Consider the following 22,557-nt stretch of genomic DNA (forward strand, 5'->3'; position numbering starts at 1 on the left):
AACGCTGCAGAGGCTGCATGAGGTAAAGGAGTTAAAAGGAAGTAAACCACTGATGCTGGAGCAATATGTCAGGCAGCAGAAATGCATCCAAGAAACAGCAGTGTGGCTGGGGAATGCTGTGCTGCTAAGGATGCTGAGGGCTTAGATACTTGTGACTGAAGGGGGATTAGTCAGGAGCACAGACAGATGGTTGGCTGGGGGAATGATCATGATTTTTTGGTGATCAGAAGTTACAGATCACAAATCCTCATGCAATGGGAATCTATTCAGAGGATCTACAGAGATGGTGATACAAGTAAAGTGGTGGGTCATGGAGGTGCTTTTGACAGGTGTTTTTTAGCAACCTGTGGAATTAGTTTTGACGCTTCAGAGGAGCCTGCAATGGTTGAGGTGGGAGCTCCCACCCCTTTAAGAGATACAAGTAGGCTGAAGTGCTCACTCCCTCTGTCATAGCTCATGAAACAATTTTTAAGTTTTTCAGCTCCCTTGCAAACAGCAAACACTTGAAACACAGCATGGGCAGGCTCTTACTAGAATCTCTTTTTCATCCCACTGTTATCATCACGTTGTACACTGACTAGTAGAATCCATCAGGTATAGCAATCTTTAAGCTCTTTCTATACTGTCTCCTTCCCTCTCCCATAATTTACCTCAAGTTATCATATTCCCCATTCATGTTTTATACCCTTCTTCTCTTACTCTGACACCCCTCATCCCTCACTCTAATCAGCCTTGCTCTCTTCTTGAGATCATGTCCAAAACAGGGAAAACTGGTAGACATATTTATAGGCATATCTCTCAGACAACACCTGGGTCAAACCCTTCGCTGCTGATATCCAATATAAAAGCATTGCAGTGGGCATAGTGGGCCATACAAAAGCCCAGTGAAAGAGCATGGGAAGAAGGGCAAATACTGAATAAGATTTATACTGGTTTATTTCCCAATTTCTGACCACTGGTTTTTTAGAGATTCCTTGTTTGTAGTCTGCACCCAGTTCAGTTTGGGTTTTGACATCAGGTAGTATGCCAGGATAGGTCCTTATATTATATTTGAGGTGGTGGAGTCACCATCCCTGGAGGTGTTCAAGAGGATATTGGATGTGGCACTTGGTGCCATGGTCTAGTCATGAGGTCTGTGGAGACAGATTGGACTTGATGATCCTCGAGGTCTCTTCCAACCTTAGTTATACTGTGTGTGTGATTTGAAAAATAACAAAGGCTGTCCATTACATGTATACATCATTCTTGGTTTGCCCCCTTTGCACCTCCTTTCTCCACTCCAATTTTCATTCCTGTGCTAGTTTTAGCATATCTTCTATTTAAAAAATAAAGGTCCATCAAGGGTCTTTATAACTAATAAAGATGTTCATAAAATAGGCAATTTCTAGTCCTGGCCCTAATTTGTGGAAGTTTGATACATCTTCAGAGTAAAATAACTATAGCATTAAGGATCACCTCAAAACCTTTGGGGTTTTTTTTTGCATGACACTTGGTGCCATTAACATTTGCCCAGCACTATTTTCTGGAAAACACAGTGTTCTCTGTGATTTAAGACAAAGGCATGCAAGGGAAATCTGAAAACAGTTGAACGTCTAATTCGTCACATTTATTAAGCACAGAGGCTTGATCCATGTTCCTTTATGTCCTTATATTTATCCTCATATCCTAGTTAGAGTCCTTCATGTCTTCTACCTGTATGTCATCCCTTTAAGCTAGCAGGTTTGTGGACTGTGGACACTATGCAAGCAGTAGTGGACTGACTGCAAGAAAGTCTGGTGGAGCAAGAAGGTCTCAAGGACTTCATACCTCTGCATCTGTTGATAAAACTAACAGATAGGTAGAGGAAAGAGAGCCTCTCACTACTTCCAGCAGTGAGAAAAGACTACTCTTTAGATCAATAAATACGTACAGCCTGTTTGTCAGCTAGACAACAAACTCATCCTAACTCACCAGAACAGCACTGCTCTTGCTTAGACAACACTTGAGGAATCTGAAGGAGCGATGAAGGTCTGCTGAAAAGTTAAGGAACGGATCAGGGAGCTGCAGTAATAGGATTGTGAGGTGGGATGTGGAGGATGCTTTGTGGCGTGAGGTTTAGGTGACATTAGACAGTTCCGTGCAAACCTGAATTTCATTAGTTCCACTTTATACATAACAAAACACCCTAAACAACCACACCCTTCCCAATCCTTCCTGATTTACATAATTTCTAACTTTTGGTTGTTGCTGCTCATTAAAGTTAACATTTATTTCACCTTGCTGCCTGTGGCTGTGTGCGGTGAACAACTCAGAACTCTGGAAAAATGTTGCTTAATCCAAAGTTACTCTGGCTCTGCATCAAAGATATGACAGCTGTCTGTGAAGTATTGGTTTGAGAGTGCCCCTCAACAAAATAGTGCCAGATATGTCTGGGCTCATAAACCCACAGAACAGGGGACTCGTTTTGCTTTGTGATCTGGAAATTTTCGTCTTCCTCCTCCTCTATATAGGACAGGAATATGTGGGCCACGAAATCCACGAGTAGCAAATTAAGCACATGCCAGCATCCTAGGTTTAAAGAAAGAAAGAAAGAAAAAGTTAACCACCTCTTCATTTGCTAATCTTCACGATGTGTTCTTTTTTGAAGGGCTTCACTACAGTTATGGGTGAGACTAGCACTTGTCAAAATTATATACTTCCAAATATTACAGTCAAATAGACACCAATTGCAGATTTTAAATGTAAGCAAGAGCCTTTCCCCTTTATTAAGCTAGAGAGGAAAGGGTACTTGTGTTTTTTCATTTTCCTGTTCAAGTTCTTCCCTCACATATTCATTGCTACCACAAGGCTTATCAACAACCACATATCATCCCCATTTCTCCCATCAGACTGATATATCATTCCACCTCTTCCCAAGCAAACTCTCCTACAGATGTCTGCCTGTCTTGTATCTATAACATTAAATAGCCCACCCTGCAGCTTGGAGCATAACCACTAGAAGTCAAGAGAGACACGGAGGCCACTGACTTTTGAATCGCACCCTGGCTGAAAGCCCTTACAGTAACAGGTAGGTCTTCTTTCATGCCATAAATCTGTGCAGGAATTTATCAAGCTATTCATAATCTCTGCATCCCACAAACATCTTTACATGGACATCAACAAGGTGATACCACAATTTATATGAACAACCAAGGTTTACAGAGCTTTAAAAATGAAAAGTGCTGCCTTTTTGGATGCTCTATGGTCTGAGAAGCTGCTGCTTCTGCTCTTTGTCCTTTCATGCATCTTTAAATGACAGCAATGTAAGTGGAAGGACTTATTTATCTATGGGACAAGGAAAGGGATTTCTGTGCTTGGAGCTGAAACTATACAGCTGTGACACTAGTAATCCACGAGTGTTTCTAACAATCTTATTATTATTGATGCGTGGTTTATTTTGTGAGGAGGCAGCTCGTGTGACACTCATGGATTTGCCTAAGTAATTGCATTTCCTCAGTGTGGATACTACACCTTTTGACCTGCAGGCTGCCCTCTATTCCTACAAGAAATGCTGAGATTTAAGAAATTTCTGAAAAGCAAAGAGCCTGGGTACAGAACTTTTGCACCAGATGGTTTGGTAACATAATGGCTTCCTTAGCCTTGTCCACTAAAACTTGAAACCCTACCAGAATAGAAACATGAGGAAGAAGGGACATTGTTAGGCCATATAGCCTACCAGCTTAAAGAACCAGAGGTATCGAGAGAGAAGATAATGCCATTCAAATTAATTGGATCATCACAGAGAAAGATTAACATGTTTTTTTAACTCTCTCATATGCAAGAATAAATTAAATCTTAGGGCTACTGAAGTGTAACATAAAGACTGTCATGAGTGGAATGAAAATAGAATTTCTAACTACATTAAGGCAGGCTCAGCAGAGGAAGGGTGTGTCCCCAGCCACTGCCAACTGCAGAACAGGGAGGCAATTCATTAAACTCTTTATGTCCTGGGAAGAGGATCTCATAATTGTAAGGAATTTCAATAAATATTATGCTTCCATTGGTGTTCTTGGAATTTATTCCTAATTTCCTCATTGCCCAAAATATTGCATGTAACATTGGAGAGTTTTGTGCGGAACTCCCCTGGAGAAAGAGAGAAAGGAATGATTATTTTATTATCACTGTAATAGTGCAGCTGATGGACAAGGGATCTTACTGTGATGTGTTCCCTGCCGATACAGAACAAACTTGTGATCCTTCTCTAGAGAGTTTGCAATCTAAATACAAGGTAAAAGGTAGCAGCTACATGCAGAAAATGGGTGCATGCATAACTGCACAAACATCAGCATTAGTGGTGGAAGAATACAGAAGATTACAAAAGGCAACAACCTTAATGAACCTATTTGTTATGTCTTTGTAGGAAGCACATGAAAGCATGGTTTTGAAGGGGCATTTCAAAGAGAGTAATAAGATTTTCTTTGGCTATTTGTGTGAAGCCCCATCCAACAGAAGAGGAGAAAATATGGAGGTGCTCATTTGAAAATCTAAAAAGCCATTCATACCGTTTGGGATCAGTTGCTGCTCACAGGAGATGGTGCATCTCTGCAGAATAGAGAGAAAAGCTTCTGACAGGCTTTGCAAATTAAAGAAAGGCAGATAGAGATGGTGTAATATAGAAATGGAAGAGACTGAACTGATTCAAGATACGATGATGTATCACTTCAAACCACTTCAAGTGAACATGACTGCACAGTCCTCCTGCTTCTTCCGCCTTGCACTGGTGTGGGATGTGTTTGATGCTTGACAGCTCAGAGCCCTAAAACAGAGAGAACACTAACCCAGCTAAAGGCGTGATGAGCTTTCCATCAGTTTAACACCTTCAGCAGGCATGCTGCTGGCTAGGCAAGCACTTATGTCATTGTAAGGCATAAGGAAAAGAAGCATGTAGCTGTTGTCAGAGGAACTAACTGCCTTTTTGGCGAGTAGTTATCTCAGTGCCTGCTCTGACTATCTTACACAGAAAGAACCTGAAATACTAGGAGCTGTCACTTGAGAGATCTGGAGTTTCCATGGTTAAGCATACTGGTGGATCCAGCTCTCCATCACACACTTCTGCTGGGATTTGCAACTCTTGTAGGAAGGGAGTGCAGAGGCTCACACTTCAGGCTGCTGTTCACCGTATTTCCACAGACATGGTTTCTGCAGAAAGAGGGAGTGCCCTTCCCACCGTCTCCAGCTGTATGCTCATACTTTCCTCCATTCTGCTCATCTTAAATTTTGGCTCAGAAAACAAATCTAGATGAAAACTAACCATTTAATTTTCCTGATCTGGATAGTTACATCACCAGGCAAATGGTGCTGCTTGGTCCAAGGAAGGCAGTAAGAACTGATATCTCTACTGATTGCAGCATGAATTTATGTCTGTGTCTCAGGGCACAGAGGAGTGTATCCAGATGAGAGTCATAAAGATCCTACTTACCAAAACCATCTGCACAGTTGAGGGTCATAGCCTTGCTTACTGCACTCAGTAGGAAGTTCCATCGTAGCTGGAAATTCGATGCCAGTTTTCTAAACTCCTCTTTACTCCTGCTTGGCTGCAGGTAGAGGGAAAAAAGGCTTTATGATGAAGTTGGTTGAAATCATACATTATTGCATTGCAGACTATTTCCCTGTACAAAGTGCACACAAAGGTGGAGCAAGCAGGTTTTTTGTTAGAATCCTAAAATAACTTAGGTTGAAAACGACCTTTGGACATCATTTAATCCAACCTCCTGTCCAAAGCATGGCCAACTTAGTTCAGCCTTGTCCAGCCAAGTTCTGAATACCTCCAGGATGGAGATCCCATGGCATTTCTGGGTAACCTCTTCCTATGGTTACCTACTCTCATGGCATTTATTTCTTTATGTATTGGAAATTTTCTTTGCTGCAACTTTTGTCTACCACCTTATGCCCTGTAAGTGTGAACCCCCAGGCAAAGTCCTGCTCCATTGCCTCTACTATGCCATGAGTTAGCTGAAGGTTGTGAGATGAAGGCACCACAGAACTGCAACGTACTATTCTTAGTTGTTTGGGGGTTTTTGTTGGTTTTGGTTTGGTTTGTGTTGTTTTGGTTTGGTTTGTTTTTAAAGAAGAAGGAAATAATGAAGCTAAAGAAGTACAGTTTAGCTGACTTCTTCAGAAAGAGAAAACCAAACCCACCAGATCCAAGTTGGTCTGGCAATCAACCAAATCCAGCAGTACCATCAAGCTACAACTAATTTTGAATCAGTGATGGCAGAGGGGTGGTAGAATAAACCTCTGTACAGGTGTATGTGCAAGGATGATCATATTGGAACTTTTTTACAAGAGCTAGAGAAATTGTAACAGAAATCATAACTCTCATACCACCTGCTAGAAGTCAAGAGTTTCTTAAATAAACAATTGCAGGAATTGTGGTCTCTTCATTTTTTACTAACATTTTTCTTCTCCGTTTTTCTTGGGGATTGTTATAATATGCGTCTATGAAAGCAGAGCAGCTACTGAAACCACAAAAGTGGATATATGCACAGAACTACGTCTGTAGTTGCTTGCACAGATGGAATTCTTGTATGCCAATTAATCCCCCCCTTTTCTGCAGCACGCATAAATTGCATTTATGCAAATCTGCAGTCTGGTCAGGTTACTTATGTACAATGTAGCTCTCACAGCCTCCTTACAGCAAGCATTTAGCAGGACAAATGATGTGATCACCCTTTCTTGTCTGAAAGTATCCAATTAATTATGTACCTGAATGACAAAAGCCTGAAGATTTGAAGACAAACAGTTCAGGATAACACGAATATCTGTGGAAGGTGCCAGCAAAGGCATTAAGTCATTGAAACCTATGAAATATAGAAGGGAGATCATTACTTGAAGTGATTGGCTTGCTTTTTGGTTTGTTTATGCAACTTTTAGTTTTTGTTGGGTTTTTTTGGTTTGGTTTTTCTTTTTTTTTTAAAATCTTCATCTTAAAATAAGACATCTATTTATAGCATTTTGATTAATACAATTCTACTATTCCTTTAGTGAGGAACAGTACCCTACTTTGAAATCAGTCAGAATTCACCATATCTGAATGGACGTAGCCATCACAGCAAAGGGGGCAAGAATAAACACGTCCAATGTGAAAGCTGGGATTTAATTCTGTGCAATGCAAACTTACTTATCTGAGATTTTGTGTGGTTGAGAAACAAAAAAATCAATCTTGGTTTATCTGTTGGGAATGACAAAAGAGTTTTGAAACAGTAACAGAGAATATTCTGTAGACCAGTAGAAACTGCCTCGTATCAGTGCAGCTGTTCCCCCAAAAGAGTGGAACCTACCAACCAGTGCCAGAAGGTACATCACTATGGCACCTCTCTGAATTTATACCCTCCTAACTGAGACATCTTCTCTCAAGAAGGCCTATGGATAGGGGTTTTCTAAATAATGCTTATTATAAATAACATTTTGGGAAAGCAATGAAAGCAGATAATGCAATAAATTCATCTTGGAAAGAGTAAGCCCATCATTAACATAATGGGCAAATGTAACAAGAGCACTCTGTGCAGTGGTTTTGATTTTAAAATGTATACAAATATTATTTAAATTGTGCTCCTCATGGTTCTATAAAGAAGCCAAATGATTATTCCTGTGGTCATGGAAAGGATGTGGCACATCCTGTGTTGGTGTCTGAATTGGTGGTGGGCCAGGAACAAAGCACAGAATTTTTTTCCCTGTCAGATCTGTGCACATCATAGTCCAACTTGCCCATCTTTTGCTAATAAATTAAATGGCAGACCATTAATCTAAAAATTATCTTGCTATCACTTTCCACTAAGCTGGCAAATGCATGATGACATGGCTGCATACAAACTGTGTATTTTATTGCTTAAAGAGGCACATTGATTCCACAAGGCCACAAGGCCACAAAAGCTGAAAGGCAAATAGTCCTCTCTCCAGTCCAGCGCACAACATTTCAAACTCTGGACACAGTAAGTGTTGTTGTGTACTTGATTAACAACAGAGGACAATGAAAAAATGCAGCTCTTGGAAACTTCTTTTTTTGTTGAAGAAACAGCTAAAAAAATTATGTTGCTGTTTGTCGGTCTTCTAGAAGATACATTATTTAGTAATACAACCCCCCCCTCCTGCTGCCACAGAAAGCTTTAAGAGAAAGTCAGAATGGAAAGCTTTTCATTCTTAACCTTTAAAGTTAAAAGGATAATTTTACATCCTCCAGTCTTAGTTTTACTGGCTCTTTTTCAGTACTTCAGCTTATGGCAAGACTAATTCTCATTAAAGCAGATGCCATGAATAAACAAGAGGAAATGCTGGACTTCTAACAATGGCAAGCAAAGGCTTAAGTGGATAGACAAAATACAGAAAAAAAAATACATTACATTTCAGTTCTATATAACTCTGCAGCTCCTCCGGATTCCTAAACATCGTTTGAAAGAAGTATCCAGGCAGATCCAGAAATCCCTCACTGATGACAGCATGCAAGCTGGATCGCAAAACAAAGACATTGCTGTTGCTCTTCAAGATTGTTCTCATTGCCTATAAAGAAAATGGTTAATGACTTTCATTTTCTCAAACCCTTAACTCAGTCAAAAAGCTTCCCTTATTCAATACCAGACTTTACATAACCAGTCTCCAAAGTGGGAAAAGAAAACCATAAATCAAAGAGATGAAACTTAAATTGTCTTCAAGGTGCCCAGTCACCAGTGGCATCCCCCAGGGATCAGTGCTGGGCCCCATCCTCTTTAACATCTTCATTGATGATCTGGATGAGGGGGTTGAGTCAGTCATCAGCAAGTTTGCAGATGACACCAAGTTGGGAATGGATGTTGGTCACTTACAGGGTAGAAAGGCTCTGCAGAGGGACCTCAACCGACTGGACAGATGGGCAGAGTCCAATGGCATGGCATTTAACAAGTCCAAGTGCCAGGTGCTGCACTTTGGCCACAGCAACCCCATGCAGAGCTACAGGCTGGGGTCAGAGTGGCTGGAGAGCTGCCAAACAGAGAGGGACCTGGGGGTGCTGATTGACACCCGCCTAAACATGAGCCAGCAGTGTGCCCAGGTGGCCAAGAGGGCCAGTGGCATCCTGGCCTGTATTAGGAATAGTGTGGCCAGCAGGAGCAGGGAGGTCATTGTGCCCCTGGACTCTGCATTGGTTAGGCCACACCTTAAGTACTGTGTCCAGTTCTGGGCCCCTCAGTTTAGGAAGGACATCGAGACACTTGAATGTGTCCAGAGAAGGGCAACAAGGCTGGGGAGAGGCCTTGAGCACAGCCCTATGAGGAGAGGCTGAGGGAGCTGGGATTGTTTAGCCTGGAGAAGAGAAGGATCAGGGGTGACCTCATTGCCCCCTACAACTACCTAAAAGGTGGTTGTAGACAGGAAGGGGTTGGTCTCTTCTTCCAGGCAACCAGCACCAGAACAAGAGGACACAGTCTCAAGCTGTGCCAGGGGAGGTTTAGACTCGAGGTGAGGAGAAAGTTCTTCACTGAGCGAGTCATTCGTCATTGGAATGTGCTGCCCAGGGAGGTGGTGGAGTCACCATCCCTGGAGGTGTTCAAGGGGAGATTGGACGTGGCACTTGGTGCCATGGTCTAGTCGTGAGGTCTGTTGGGACAGGTTGGACTTGATGATCCTTGGGGTCTCTTCCAACCTTGGTTATACTGTGATACTGTGATACTGTTATTTTTTTTAGTTCTGGCAGACTTTCTTCTCAATGACACTCTGTGTAGCTGTCTGTAATGGAGCAGACAGGGCTAACATGCTTGAACAATCTGGGCAATCACGTGGGCAGCTGGTTTTGCCTAGAGTTATTTATTATAGCCACACCAAATAATGATATTTTGTCTACAAGTTAGAATGGTGCGTCAAGGCTGACTTGATGTTATGTATCCTTAGTACATGTTCCAATTAAATTCTAAGTCAAATCTTCTCTGGTTTCCCAAACCTTGAAGAATATACATAACAGAAAAAAAAGATGTGTTATTTAAAATCATATTCATTCAGATTTTACCCCATTTATCTGCTTATGAATAATTTGTAAATATATGTAGCTTCACATTTGTCCCAAAAAATATTACTAACATAGGTATCACAAACAGTTTTCAGTCTAACATTCAATCCTAATCTCTTCACTTAAAAATAATTAACAAAATAGTTGCTAATAGCAAACAGTATTCCTTCAGATTTGTGATTAAATCATGAAAACAGTGAAGAAAATTGAGCCTGAATCCATTGAATTTTGTTAATCCATATATTTAAACTTTCACTTCCTTACTGAAATCAGTAAGATCCTAAAGCCTTTGTTGATTTTTTTGCTTTTATGTGAATAAACCAGGTCCAGTTTGGCCTTTTCTTAATTCAGAAATACTTCAGGAGTCATAAACAGTTTAACCAATCCCATTCATCAGGTACTTACCACGACCATATAAACAGCAGCAAACGCAGCTGCCCATTTACCTGCAAACTACAGGCCTGTCAGCCTGACCTCAGTGCCAGGAAAAATTATAGAGCAGATCATCTTGGGGGCAGTCACTGCACACCTGAAGGATGGCCAAGGCATCAGGCCCAGCCAGCATGGATTTAGGAAGGGCAGGTCCTGCCTCTCCAACCTGATCTCCTTCTATGATCAGGTGACTGCCTGGTGGATGTGGGGAGGCCTGTGGATGTAGTCTACCAGGATTTCAGCAAGGCCTTTGACACCATCCCCCACAGCAAACTGCTGGCCAAACTGTCAGCTCATGGCTTGGACAGCAGCACTCTGCTGGGTTAGGAACTGGCTGGAGGGCCAAGGCCAGAGAGTGGTGGTGAATGGTGCCACATCCAGCTGGCAGCCAGTCACCAGTGGTGTCCCCCAGGGATCAGTGTTGGGCCCCATGCTCTTTAATATCTTTATTGATGATCTGGATGAAGGGATTGAATCCATCATCAGTAAGTTTGCAGATGACAACAAGCTGGGGGCAGGTCTTGATCTGTTAGAGGGTAGAAGGGCTCTCAAAGCGATCTTGACAGGCTGGACAGATGGGCAGAGTCCAACAGCATGAGATTTAACACATCCAAGTGCCGGGTGCTGCACTTTGGCCACAACAACCCCATGCAGAGCTACAGGCTGGGGTCAGAGTGGCTGGAGAGCAGTCAAGCAGAAAGGGACCCGGGGGTAGTGGTTGACAGCCAGCTGAACATGAGCCAGCAGTGTGCCCAGGTGCCCAAGAAGGCCAATGGCATCCTGGCCTGCATCAGGAACAATGTGGCCAGCAGGAGCAGGGAAGTCATTGTGCCCCTGTACTCAGCACTGGCTAGGCCACACCTTGAGTACTGTGTCCAGTTCTGGGCCCCTCAATTTAAGAAGGACATTGAGACTCTTGAACGTGTCCAGAGAAGGGCAACAAGGCTGGGGAGAGGCCTCAAGCACAAGCCCTGTGAGGGGAGGCTGAGGGAGCTGGGGTTGTTTAGCCTGGAGAAGAGGAGGCTCAGGGGAGACCTTTTTGCTCTCTACAACTACCTGAAAGGGAGGTTGTAGCCAGGTGGGGGTTGGTCTCTTCTCCCAGGCAACCACTAACAGAACAAGGGGACACAGTCTCAAGCTGTGCCAGTGGAAGTTTAGGCTTGAGGTGAGGAGAAAGTTCTTCACAGAAACTGTTGTTGGCCATTGGAATGTGCTGCCCAGGGAGGTGGTGGAGTCATCATCCCTGGAGGTGTTCAAGAGGGAATTGGACATGGCACTTGAAGCCATGGCTTAGTTAGTCATGAGGTGTTGGGTGATAGGTTGGACTCGATGATCTCTGGGGTCTTTTCCAACCTTATTGGTTCTATGATTCTATGATTTGTTTGCAAACATAATTCCCAATCTGGTAATTTCTCTTTTTCATCATTCTGCTAGCTTTACAGAGATACCAAAAGCACTCTGATTCTCATCCAATATTCCACTCCAGCTGAGTTAAAGACAAAGTCTTTTTCTGTGCTTTACTTGAAGTTTCTGGTGTCAGAAGAGCTGCTGCTTGCAACACGACACATGACTTGAATGCTGGGAACTACCAGGGGCAGTATTTTCAACATGCTGATAGCACCCAACTCCATGCCCCAGTGTTTTTGACTGATCCCTTTAGTTGTTGCACTTCACTGTACTAAATAAAATTCTCTAAATGACTGAGAGCCAGCTATGACAACACCTAAACACAGTTTACCAGTGTCAAGAATCAGCCCCAGAGAATGACAAGCATCATATTCACATTCCTTTCTTGTAGGGAATTCACACCCTTTTATGCTCTAATTACTTCTGCATGCCCAGGTAGTAGCAGCTGTCAGCTTGCTTTATCTACACATGATGGGAAAGTTACTTTTCTTTTATGTGAATCCTGACCCTGCCAAAAATTTTCCTATTTTCTCACCAGGTGGCTAAATTATTGCAAAGTACTCCATAAGGGGCAGTGTGGTTCCACCACTTAGAAGCTACAGCTGCACAGCTCCTCCACATTGCACTTCTCCTTAGGAGCACTCTCACCTGCTTTCACCCTCCCCATCTCACCTGCTTTCAGCCTCCAGTTGAAATTTCAGGTGTGTTTTAGACAGAGAAATATGAGAAGAATTATTAGCAATATAAAATTACTCCTGCATGAGAAGATGATATAAACTTCAGCTTTGCACAGAAATAACTGAGCAAGGATGTAATGGAGGTTTGCAGGGAGAATCGCATGAAGAATGACAGACATTTTAAAGCTAATAAAAGAAGGTACTTTTTCACACAGCAAATAGCCAAACCCTGGAACTCAATACCCCAAGATGCTGTGGATGCCAAAACCAAGCTATTAAATATGAAAATGTGGATACACTTTCATCTCAGATTACTAGAAGCCAGGAGAGTACAGTGGAGGAAGAGCAAGGTATCATTTGATCATATGAGCATCTAATGAAGGCCACCAGAGGAAAGTGAATCCACACAAGCCTAGGATTGGCTGCGTCTCTCTAAAACACTCAATGGTACTTTCTGAGAGACATCCCCATGAAACATTTGGATGTTTCTCATGAGCTGAAAATTTGAAATACCTGTGGTGTTCAGCTAACCATCATCTGAAGTGCTATGAACAGGGGGATGCACTTGCAGGACAATGTTTAGCTGGTACTTGTTTCCTACCCTGGAGCCTAGTATCCATGGTTTTGGCAGGATCTCTAACAGAAATTGTAATCAAGGCTATATGACCGCTGAAAGATGGTCATTTACAAGGTTTACATAACTTCACTTACTGAAACTTCTTCCTTTTTTTAATTGCCAGTGGGACTAATCATTAGGTACACTGGAACTCCTTTGCCCTTCCATTGTATTTTAAAGAGGCTCTGGAGAAGATGCAAACATCACTTACTTGTGAGAACAGTGCCAAGAGCTTGTTAACACAAACAAGAACCAGGCACAGAATGTGCTCAGCTGTAAGTGTAGATCTGGCCTCAATTCTCAGGTCTGCAAGGTTCACTTTGTGCTAGTTAAACAATGCAAAAGGGGTGCAGAGCAGCCAGAGGCTGCTGCTAGGGAATTCTCCCCAGCTAGGCTGCAGACCTCTTTCCTTAAGTTTTGAGGATGTAAATTCAGTGCAGACAGCTTTTACACACATTAGGAATAGGCAGAGAAGAATCAAAAAGCTACAACCAGCCTTTTGACATTATGACTCAAGCACAAGAAGGGTGATGTAAATTTGGGTATGCAAATCAGGTGTAAACAACTGAGATACAGTTGGTACTTGCACTCTTGCTGGACCATATTCTTCAATGCTTAAGAAGCATTCATCAGAAGCACGTGAAGCTCAGCTTCCCAAGTATTTAGTATCTCCAAGGGACACCCAGCCTTTTGTTGCAGAGATTCTGGAACATACCTTGGCCACATTAGAAAGGTCTGTCTTTCTCCTGAGTCTTTTTATAAACACTGTAACTTCTGTTAAAGAAGAAGAGGCAGATGTTTCATAGCATTAATATTTTACAGTCTAAAAGACATTAATGAAGACAGATCTTTTAAGTTAGAAAGTAGGTCCCTATGGGAGCTACAGAGGGCAACAGAAGAGAGCACAGTGGGAGCACTAAGCCAACATTATGGGCTGGGGACCCTTGCAGTTTAAAGCTTGCAAGCAGAAGCAGCCCAGATCACCACTCTTTCTTCACTGCAAATGTCTTAACCTATGACACACAGAAATAGTACTTCCAACATCTTTTTACATTAAATACTTCTTAATCAAGACTAATATTCTTTCACATGTATGGTTTAAATTGAATGACAACAATGTTAATTCTAAACCTCCTATATGTTGTTTAAAGGGTTTAAATTTCTACTTTTATCTATAATTCTGCAGCACTGCAGAGTTGTTTTCTTTGGTTCTATTGTCTCCTCTTATAATGTGTTGCAATTATGGCAAGTGTGGTAAAAAACACCCTTTTAAACACCAAAATATAAAATAACCAATTCTTAGTTACCAGAAAAGCAAACATAAAGCAACTTACAAACTTCTGTAGAGAGGCAGTATGGTTCTCAAGGGAGAATTTCTGTTTCTCTGAAGTTTGTACAAACCAGAAGGACTGGGATGCATACCCAAGGGGTTGCAGGTATTATGTATATTTTCATGCACACACATTAGATTGCTCTGTCAAGCATTCAAATGTATGAAATGCCAGAATTAAGACCGTGTGCAAGTCTTTTGTGAGCATATGAATGCAAATACAGTTTTTGCTATTAGCCCTGCTTTGCTCCTGAGAGGTTGCTCTTCACGCAATGAGCAACTGAGTAACAGTATGTTTTAAGCAGAATCTTCAGCAACATGCATAAATACGTGTGTGTGTGTGTACACACATATTCACAAACATGGATACACACACCTTTGTACAGTACAGATTTTTATAACCCCCTCCCCTAATGACAGACTGGTAGTTTCCCTGTGGGACTGTGGATTTTTGAACTGTGCTACAGCCATTAATTAATTTATCTGCAGTAAGCCACTTGCAAGGTGAAGAGACAGACAATACCTAAATTTCACAAGGCAGACTGCATGATATTCAGTCACAGCCAAAGTGATCATGGGAAGAAACAGATTTTTCACAATATTCAAGTACACTTTAATTTGCCATGATTTGGGAATAATTTTGGCTTAAACTTCTACTCACATGTTATCTGAGACTATTTATTTTTAACTGTATCCCAACTCACTACTATCAAAGTTACATCAGCTAAAAAAGCTTTAAAAATCATTGCTGTAAAAGTCTTGTAACACAACCTTCACTGCAGTTTAAGCACAGATTATTTCATGAAATTCTCTCTATTGCCTAAACATACCTTCAGATTTAGATGTTTGAACCAGTAATGGAAATCCTGCCAAAGCATTGTGAAGCCAATCTTCTACGTTTTCACTGAACAATTTGACTGACATGATGTGTTGCATAGGCACCTCCTCCATGAAATCGTGAAGTAGGATGTTCTCCATTTCCTAGAATATCAGTTCATGGAGCTGTACATTATTGGTGTGCTATAAATATTTACAGCAGCATGAAACAAAATGTTACTGATAGTGTAGGTGGAAGTCTAAAAGAGACTTGTTTTTTCCCTTCCAATTAAGCAAGAGCTAAGCTCCATTTACTAGCAGAAGGAAAAATATCCTAATGATAAACCTCATTTCTAGAATTAATTAATAGACAGTACTTAACAACATACTGTAAATAAGAAGCAAAATATTTTGATCAGAAAAATTGCAAATTTCTCTATGGAATGTCGCAGGAAATGCAGCAGTCCTCCCAAAGGAACAATAACTTGTAATTTGGACAACAGTTGTCAGTCAGACTTTCAGTTACATAGCCTCATGTCAGAATTGCAGACCACATTTATAATCATAGAGTCATAGAATTAGTAAGGCTGGAAAAGACCTTTAAGATCACTGAGTCCAACCATAACCCAATTACCATGACCGCTAAGCCATGTCCTGAAGTGCCACATCTACACGCTTCTTGAACACCTCCAGGGATGCTGGCTCCACCATCTCCCGGGGCAGCGTGTTCCAATGCCTCACCACTCTTTCAGTAAAGAATTTTTTCCTAATGTCCAATCTAAACCTCCCCTGGCATGACTGTAACAGCATACTCTATTAATATTAGAGATTTTCAAAGGAATGTATAACATGAAAATGGCAATTATCTCGAATTCCTTTCAAAATCCATACTGTGCTCTCTCAGAAGAAGCCAAAGAAATTCCCCTTGTACAGCTGGCCCTTCCCCTCAGGAGGAACTGCCAAAATGGCACAAACACATAATAACATAATTACAACACACAAGTGTGTCTATGGTACCTTGAATAGCTGCCTATCATAGCTTTTGAACAGCTGGCACACATCTGGTGAGGACATCAGTGCTATGCTTTCAGGCTGCAGAGACCTCCAGAAAGACATGATACAGTCTTCCACCTGTCACACAAAGTCTTTTATAAATTTTCACTGATTTTACACTTATGAAATGTGAAGTGTGATTCATTAAAGCAACACACACAAGAACAGAAGCAAAAGAATGACTGTGGAGCTGGGCTTTTTGCCTGGCCTCATCCTGGCTGGGATCCAGCCTAAGTGGAAGAATCCTGGGACAAGCTGAATCTTGCAAGGCAGGATAAGAAAGAAGAGAGAAACAAAGAAACGTGCCACAGATACGTGGATATAATGAAATATATGCATCTGTGGCTTGCTTTGTGTTTTGTGCTGGACTCAGACTCATTGATGGGCCAGGAGTGCTCATGATATGCCTACAAACTCAGATTCTTGGAACATGTTGTGTTGATTAAGAATTCCCAAATAATTTGACTGAATGTTTCATTTGTTTATAAATGACCATCTACCTTAGATCAAGTAAATAAGTTACATAGAAGCAATTTTATTGTTAGAATTGTATGCTGTAGTCAGAATGAGGGTGTGGTAGGTTGAAGTTTCCCCCCAGCATTAACTTTTTGCCAGACCAACTCAGTTAGAAGCAAATGAAGCTGTATTTACAAGCAAAAACTACACTCAACCATTAACGTGTACAAAATATACAGTATTTACAATTTTATACAGCTATTTACAATTAGCAAACAACATGAAAACCCCCCAGGTCAAAAAGACCAGGGAGAGCTGTTCCACTCCCCCCCAAAGCCCCCTGTCCCAGAGAGACAGAGTGGAGAGATAAATCAGTGGGTCAGACTTATCCAAGGCCAGCCAGAAGCACGTTATCTCTCCTGAGCGAAGCAGAAACAGCCAAGATCAGAAAGAAGAGAAAAGGAATCGGAATAATTGTTATGGTACAGAGGAGGAGGACATGTAAATGTCCTCTTATCCCAGACATCTACCCAATGAATTTGTTTAGAATAATCTTTTGCTTTCCTTTTTATACCTAATAGTGATTTATTTATAATTTTCTACTGAATTTTTAAAGGCATAGCCTAAAACCACCACAGAGTGTTATTAAAGCAAAGTCATACCTTGTCAAGCTCACCCTTCCTCACTGTGTGTAAAATATCTTGACAGTGGCTGTGATACTCATTGGCAAGCAGTACAACCTGGAGAAGGTAACCAAAAAGAGAGTACAAAACCATCACACAGGCAAAGAGCTAACTGGCTTGCTGACTGAATTTGAACGTACCATTTCGCAGGGGTATTTCCTCCTTAGCTCTTGCTCCCAAAGAAAGAATCTGCTGAATTCAGACCGAGGGTCCTGAAATCTCTCTTGTTCATTCTTCAGATAAATGACAGGTGGAGAACAGTGCAAATTCTTGCTCTCAATGCATCAGAATTTATTTTGAACAATAAATAAAAAACAAAAATCATAAGAGTTTACAATTATCTTGTCAGCTCTGTTAAAGGTATTAAGCACCTTGTGGAATTTCTATAACATGATCTTTTTATAAGATGTATTTCTTAAAAGGAATGTTTGCCCTTCTTTTTCTGGAAAGCAGGAGTGGATGAAAGAAGGGAGCATGGGTGACTAAACATTTAAATCCTAAATGTACATGAATTTCATTTCAAAACCAGTGAATATTTAATGCTATACATATCTTCCACATTTATTTTCTGTATCACTCATGTCATAGTTGTAACCTTCTAAATAAGGCTGCAGATAGTTGGCTCTGCTATCAGGGTGACAGCACATTTCTCATCAGCTGTCATTACATCCCCTTCAGAGCACTCATTACTGCACTCGAGTGCTCCATAAAAATAAGACAGACATCCAGACTCTCCTTTTTTCCTCGCTGTGGTCCACGTAAGTTTGTTGCTCATACACAGGTGGCTGACTTCCAACAACCCCAGTGTCGAATCATCCCACGACAGAACACTTATGGGAGAACTGCCATAGGTTAGCCTCATGTCTGCCCTTGCCGGTGAGCAGGAGTTGTGCTCTTTTTTTCTTAATCATTTCCTAGTATTTGATTACTTATTGTGACAGTAAACTCTGAGTGCACTGAAACGACATTGGCTCAGCAGTATGAGGGGGTGTTACTGTGGGCCTCAGGCAAGGAAGGTTGTGCCCCACTAACTCCCCTAATATTCAAAACCCGGGCTGTCAGCCACAATTTCTGCTCTCAGAATAGATAAAATTATTGGAGTTGACATTAAGATAACAACAATATTTAGCTACCAGGTGAAACAGGAATGGGGGAAGTAAGCATTCAGTGGTATTAAGCAAAGATTACTTTGGAGAGGATGATGGGTTAACTGTATTTCATCAGAACATATTATATAGCAGTTACAATTAAACAGACATTTTGTTATAATGTATCTGAAACTCACTGTTCTTTTTTCTTGGCTCTTGCTCCTGTAACCAGCTGTATCTCCAGAACTGCAGGCGTTTCCACTGTGATAAAAAAATACAACAGAAAAACCCCTTCAAAATCCCACCAATTTATTCTGTATTTAGTAAAAAAATATGAGCTCAAACTGAATAGAGTGCGCTAGGCTGGAGCATTGTGTTTGAGAAACAAACTCCACTCTTCTTCCTGTCATTCGTTGGCCCCAGGATTTTCTAACAAGTCTGAGGCCAATTTTATTAATTTCATGATAAGACTGAACCATTCATTATAAAGATGGCAAGGTGCTAGGCATTTAACAGCACAGTGTTTTCCAGCTCCTTGTGCCAAGATCATGGGTTTGTATTTGTAGTTGCAGTTCATTTGAAATTGTTAATAATGAAATAATGAAAGCACAATCATCCATGTGCTTTGATTTCACAGTAATTCCAGTTTCTGCACCCTGTATCACTTTAGACAGCATTTTCCCCTCCTTGTTCCCCATTTACTTTGCAAGCCTGCCATGATGCTCCATACCGTCAGAATTCAACCAGACATGCAGAAGCTTGACCACTGGCTTTTGGTTGAAAAGGAAGGGGTACAAGCACAACAGGCTGCTTTCTTGCTTTACCATGCCCTACCTGTTTTGCTGAGGCTAATCCTAGAGGAGGGAGAGACAATATTGCTAGTAACAGAGACATAGTGTGAGAGCTGCATTCCTCCAATCAAGCCACCATCTGCTGCTGACACCTGCTTGCTGTCTGTGAAGGCATTTAAAACTCCAGAGTCCTTTTGGACTTAGCTATTTTGAAGGGTGACAGGCAGGGGCTTTGTAGAAAATGTGCTTCCACTGATAACTGCTAACACTCTGGCTATCTATTCAGATTCTGGCTTCTGGGTTTCACTGCTGTGATGTATTATAAACCAGAGTACCATTTTATGTCCCAAAGAGACAGAGGACAATGCATTAAGAGCTTATCTGCTTGGAAATTCAACCCACTGAAAATGCCTTCTCTCACATCTCTGATGTCCCTAGGATTGACCCTTGCCACCTGAAAAATTACCTTTCCCTCTTCCACCACTCTCTGCCATGAAGGGGATGCTCCAATGAAATTACCAAACTGGCTGCCCAAGAGGGTAGTTGGATAGTTTGGTAATGCTATTAGCATTTCAGAGTTGGTGGCTGAACAAAGGGAAGAATGTGTAAGCAGAGATGTTTCATAACGCTTCTTTCAAATGGGTCCTTCCTGCAGATTTCTAAAGCCTGTGAAACAAAATTAATGAGTATTTTCCAGCTCCTGCTCTCCCTGAGAAGGCGGCCAGCTGTATCTTCTGCTGCTGCTACTATGGCAACACATATCAGCACCACTCTCCTCCAGTGGGCTGGCTCCCCTGGTAGGCTGGCTCCCCCTCTCCCCCAGTCATGGGGATGGTGAGGTGTGAGAAGGGGTACTGCATGGGTCCTCCTGCGCCCCAGCAGCCAGCTGGGAGCTCAGTGATGATTAAGTGTAAATCACTATGAACAGCTAACATCTGTGTCCTCCCATGGTTAATAAAGGGGGTTTGGACTCACCTAGTGCCTGCAGAAGTGCTTGGCTGCCAAGCAGAGCTGCTTGCTTCCTCTGAAAAGCTGTGCCTAGGTTAAGACAAGACACACAAAAGAGGAGGTGGGTGAGAGAAGTGGGTGACAGCAAAATCACAAGGACTTTCACCGTATCTTTTGCAGAGTTTGGATGATGCTGTAGCGTGGGAACTAGAGCTAAAATGGGAAATAGAATGGTGGGGATAACAAAAAGACTAACAGAAGAGGTGAAAGGGAAGGACAAAGGAAAAATGAAAGGAGAGAGGGTGGTGAATGTGCATGCAATTGACTGTCAGATTAGAAAAACAAATTTGTTATATCAGATTTTTTGTTTAAAATTTGTTGATTTGCATCACTAAAAAGAACCTCAAACTTTTATCTATTATTAGAATCAAAAATTAACTCTTATGAAACCAAAATTAACTGGCATTTTTTTAACACTATTCTAAGCCAGAGCCCATTTTTAGGGAGAGCTTGTCCTCAAAGCTCTTACAGAAGCCCTCCCCTCCTAACGGGCATGTTATCGTAATGCAAATCAGTAAAACCCACATTCCATTGAATTTCTGGGGACCCCATTGATTACAGTTGTGCTTATTTACACAACTTTCATGACATCATCATCAGAACTGTGGTACACATATCTTCAAAAACCCCAAGATTTCTAAATGAACCAGTTCACAGGTGCTGTATAAGAGTATTCTTATCACTTCTCATGGAAACACATTCCAGTCCAGACAACCAATATGTTCAAGGTCCCACTAACTGTGAAAAGACAAATGCATCTTTGTAGTCAAAGGCACACCGTTATAATCTTACTACCATTTCTATGACACCAATGAGCATAGTTCCCAACCTGCCAGATCTCTTACTGGCCTAGTTCCTCACTACCACAACTGTGTCATTGTTGGTCTCTTCTCCCAGGCAGCCAGTATCAGAACAAGAGGACACAGTCTCAGGCTGCACCAGGGGAGGTTCAGGCTAGATGTTAGGAAGAAGTTCTATACAGAAAGAGTGATTGCACATTGGAATGGGCTGCCTGGGGAGGTGGTGGAGTCGCCATCACTGGAGGTTTTCAGGAGGAGACTTGATGGGGTGCTTGGTGCCGTGGGTTAGTTGTTTGGGCGGTGTTGGATTGGCTGATGGGTTGGACGCGATGATCTTGAAGGTCTCTTCCAACCTGGTTTATTCTATGTATTCTATGTATCTCAATAGGGTCAAGAAATATTCTTTTCTGCAATCAGACAGATTGGATCAGAGTTTTGAAACTGTTCCTCTCTTCATCAGCCCACAGGCTGGGTAGATGCCCAGCTGAGGCTGGATTGTGTGTTCTGCTTTCCCTTCAGGTAGGTACAACAGAAAAAACATCTGCATATTGCACTCTATTCAGACATGAGAGGGAGTAATAGTTATTTAGGACACGTTCACTACTCAGACAGACATCCCCTGTATCTGCCAGAAGGAAATGGCAACACGACAGAGAACTATTTTTCTTTAGTAGGAACTGGTCCACGGACCAGCATTTGGACTGCACTGAAATAGTGTATTAAAAATCTTCTTCATTGTAATTTGGAATTTTCCACACCAACACACTCTCAAGAACTGAGAAGTTATGGATGAAACATCCATGCTGCAATTATATGATTACCTCTGCAAGAGCAAAATTTGTTCTTGCAGGTAGAAAACCCTTATGTTTTCATTATTCTTTTTCTAATAGAAAAAAATCTGGAATTTATTATTACTGGCTTTAATCAATGTCATTAGGTCATGAAAAAATAATTCTGATTTCAAAAAGTACTGAACTCTTCTGAGAGGACAGTAAAGATGAGGTATTTCCTGATGTTCTCCTATTTTTTACAAAGAATCTACCAAACTCAATACAGATGGGAAAAACCCCTCTAACTTATTTGGTTGAAGCTGCTGCTTATTCTGCATGTGACCTAATTATTTCTTTCAGAGTTGCACTATTCATACTTCTCTGTTTTCTCATCTTTTTCCTGTTTTCCTTTTTTTTTTTGTTCCCCTGCAGTCCCTAATCAGACAAATAATTCTGACACTCAGCTGCCCAGGTGTTACAGGCATGCATTCAAATAGAATCAAATAATCAAATAGAATCAAATAGAATAAACCAGGTTGGAAGAGACCTTCAAGATCATCGCGTCCAACCTATCATCCAACACCACCTAATCAACTAAAACATGCAACCAAGCACCCCCTCAAGTCTCCTCCTCAACAC

General features: G+C 41.5%; 1 protein-coding gene across 1 annotated transcript in view; it reads right to left on the minus strand.

Moving 5' to 3' along the window:
• Positions 1 to 2,287: 2,287 nt before the first annotated feature.
• RFX8 (regulatory factor X8) overlaps positions 2,288 to 22,557 on the minus strand; it is a 36,391-nt gene continuing 16,121 nt past the window's right edge. The window contains exons 6-16 of the mRNA XM_054163170.1: positions 20,316 to 20,378; positions 18,747 to 18,810; positions 17,602 to 17,736; positions 17,441 to 17,518; positions 16,287 to 16,400; positions 15,284 to 15,434; positions 13,839 to 13,897; positions 8,358 to 8,514; positions 6,724 to 6,818; positions 5,438 to 5,552; positions 2,288 to 2,547 (exon numbers count right to left, since the gene is read on the minus strand). Of these exons, the coding sequence (XP_054019145.1) occupies positions 2,288 to 2,547; positions 5,438 to 5,552; positions 6,724 to 6,818; positions 8,358 to 8,514; positions 13,839 to 13,897; positions 15,284 to 15,434; positions 16,287 to 16,400; positions 17,441 to 17,518; positions 17,602 to 17,736; positions 18,747 to 18,810; positions 20,316 to 20,378 (1,291 nt within the window). The remainder of the gene's footprint in view (positions 2,548 to 5,437; positions 5,553 to 6,723; positions 6,819 to 8,357; positions 8,515 to 13,838; positions 13,898 to 15,283; positions 15,435 to 16,286; positions 16,401 to 17,440; positions 17,519 to 17,601; positions 17,737 to 18,746; positions 18,811 to 20,315; positions 20,379 to 22,557) is intronic.

This window comes from Dryobates pubescens, chromosome 7, assembly GCF_014839835.1.
Source record: "Dryobates pubescens isolate bDryPub1 chromosome 7, bDryPub1.pri, whole genome shotgun sequence".
In the NCBI taxonomy this organism is placed as follows: Eukaryota; Metazoa; Chordata; class Aves; order Piciformes; family Picidae; genus Dryobates; species Dryobates pubescens.